The following is a 1,405-nucleotide window of genomic DNA, read 5'->3' as shown; positions in this document are numbered from 1 at the left end:
CTCGCCGATATAATTCCTGATTTGCTGCGTTATGTTTTGTTGGGAAAAAAATGATGAAAATGAATGAATTGAATTGACAGTTTGCGTTTAAAATACATGTAGGAAACGAACCCAGATTTATCTGAGTTGAAAGAAGGTCGAAGTTGACAGCTTATAATAAACCGAACTCACCAAACTCGAGGGTGGATTCCCAATTCATCTGGGAAGCATTTCATGCAGCCAATCAGATGCATGGATTTCGATAGCTTATAACAGTTTGTCAGAAAAAGAATATCTGACAAAATGCTTCATGAAATGTCTCCAAGGAGTGTGTTTTAAAATCCCGCAACACATTTTCCAGTATGGAGGTGAATCTCACCGCCTCTCCTCAAACTAACTCCGCGTAACCCTCCATTTCTGGCGTAGAAGTAATGCAGCATCCGTAAGACTACACGCGATACCATTCGCGTGTCTACTTCACAACGTGTCCTTGCCCTCTATTGGAGGACAAAGGTCAGAGGAGTTTACACCTTCCCGATAAGCGCAATGCAGCCGGAAGAAATAGGTTTGGAACAAGGTAGTCATTGGTTTCTCAGGATCATAGACATGTTTGCAAGTATGAACGCGAATTACCGTTACAAAAGTTTCGTGATGTAACATTGCGCATGCGCTAACATACCTTTGGATCTATTATGTCTATGGCTGAGTGAAGAAAACAAAACGCTAGTCGGCATTTATTCATACATTAACCAGAAAGACGAGTTGCTGAGAGCTTTTAATATTAGCTGCTGGATTCACGGATCGCTTAGACGTGAGTGAGAGACAGTTAATGACAATCATCATGGGATTTGATGATATCTTGGCGCACCTCGGAGAGTTCGGCAGGTACCAGAGATGGGTATACGCGGTCATGTGTTTGGTGAACATCCCCTCAGGTATGCAACAGATGGCCCAGGTCTTCCTCGCTGGCGGCTCCGATCACTGGTGCAAGGTAGGTGACCCCGACTTCGAAGTCCACGTCGATCATGTGACATCAATAGACATCGTTGATCTCTCGGAAATCACGGAACGCTTTTATCGCCAAAATGGGAGAAAGAAAGAAAGAAGAGTTAGCAATTTGGCCGAAATAAACAGACATAATCTATATTAGCATTAACAATGAAATAAGCGACCATCGAATCAAACGGAATTAGCAACATAATAAAGATACCTTGTCTACATATAAAGCTTTATTTTTCATGTCATGTTTTATGAATAGGATGACAGAACTTATTCGTATCTTGATTTATTCTTTTTTTCATGAAATCACGTTTCCGATTTATTGTTTTTGTAGGCATAATTGATTTTGTTCTCTAATATTATAAAGTACTGGAAATGTTGATTGTACTCGATTGCTACTGCACATAAACTCGTGTTTGTATATTAG

General features: G+C 40.4%; 1 protein-coding gene across 1 annotated transcript in view; it reads left to right on the top strand.

The window, feature by feature from the left end:
• The first annotated feature begins 820 nt into the window (after positions 1-820).
• LOC139744423 (organic cation transporter protein-like) overlaps positions 821-1,405 on the top strand; it is a 20,013-nt gene continuing 19,428 nt past the window's right edge. Inside the window, exon 1 of the mRNA XM_071654863.1 lies at positions 821-970. Within this exon, the coding sequence (XP_071510964.1) occupies positions 821-970 (150 nt within the window). The remainder of the gene's footprint in view (positions 971-1,405) is intronic.

Source organism: Diadema antillarum, unplaced genomic scaffold (genome assembly GCF_040938485.1).
Source record: "Diadema antillarum isolate AM-2024a unplaced genomic scaffold, OU_Dant_1.0 seq00001174_RagTag, whole genome shotgun sequence".
NCBI classification, from domain to species: domain Eukaryota; kingdom Metazoa; phylum Echinodermata; class Echinoidea; order Diadematoida; family Diadematidae; genus Diadema; species Diadema antillarum.
This window is presented reverse-complemented; position numbering and strand designations above follow the sequence as displayed.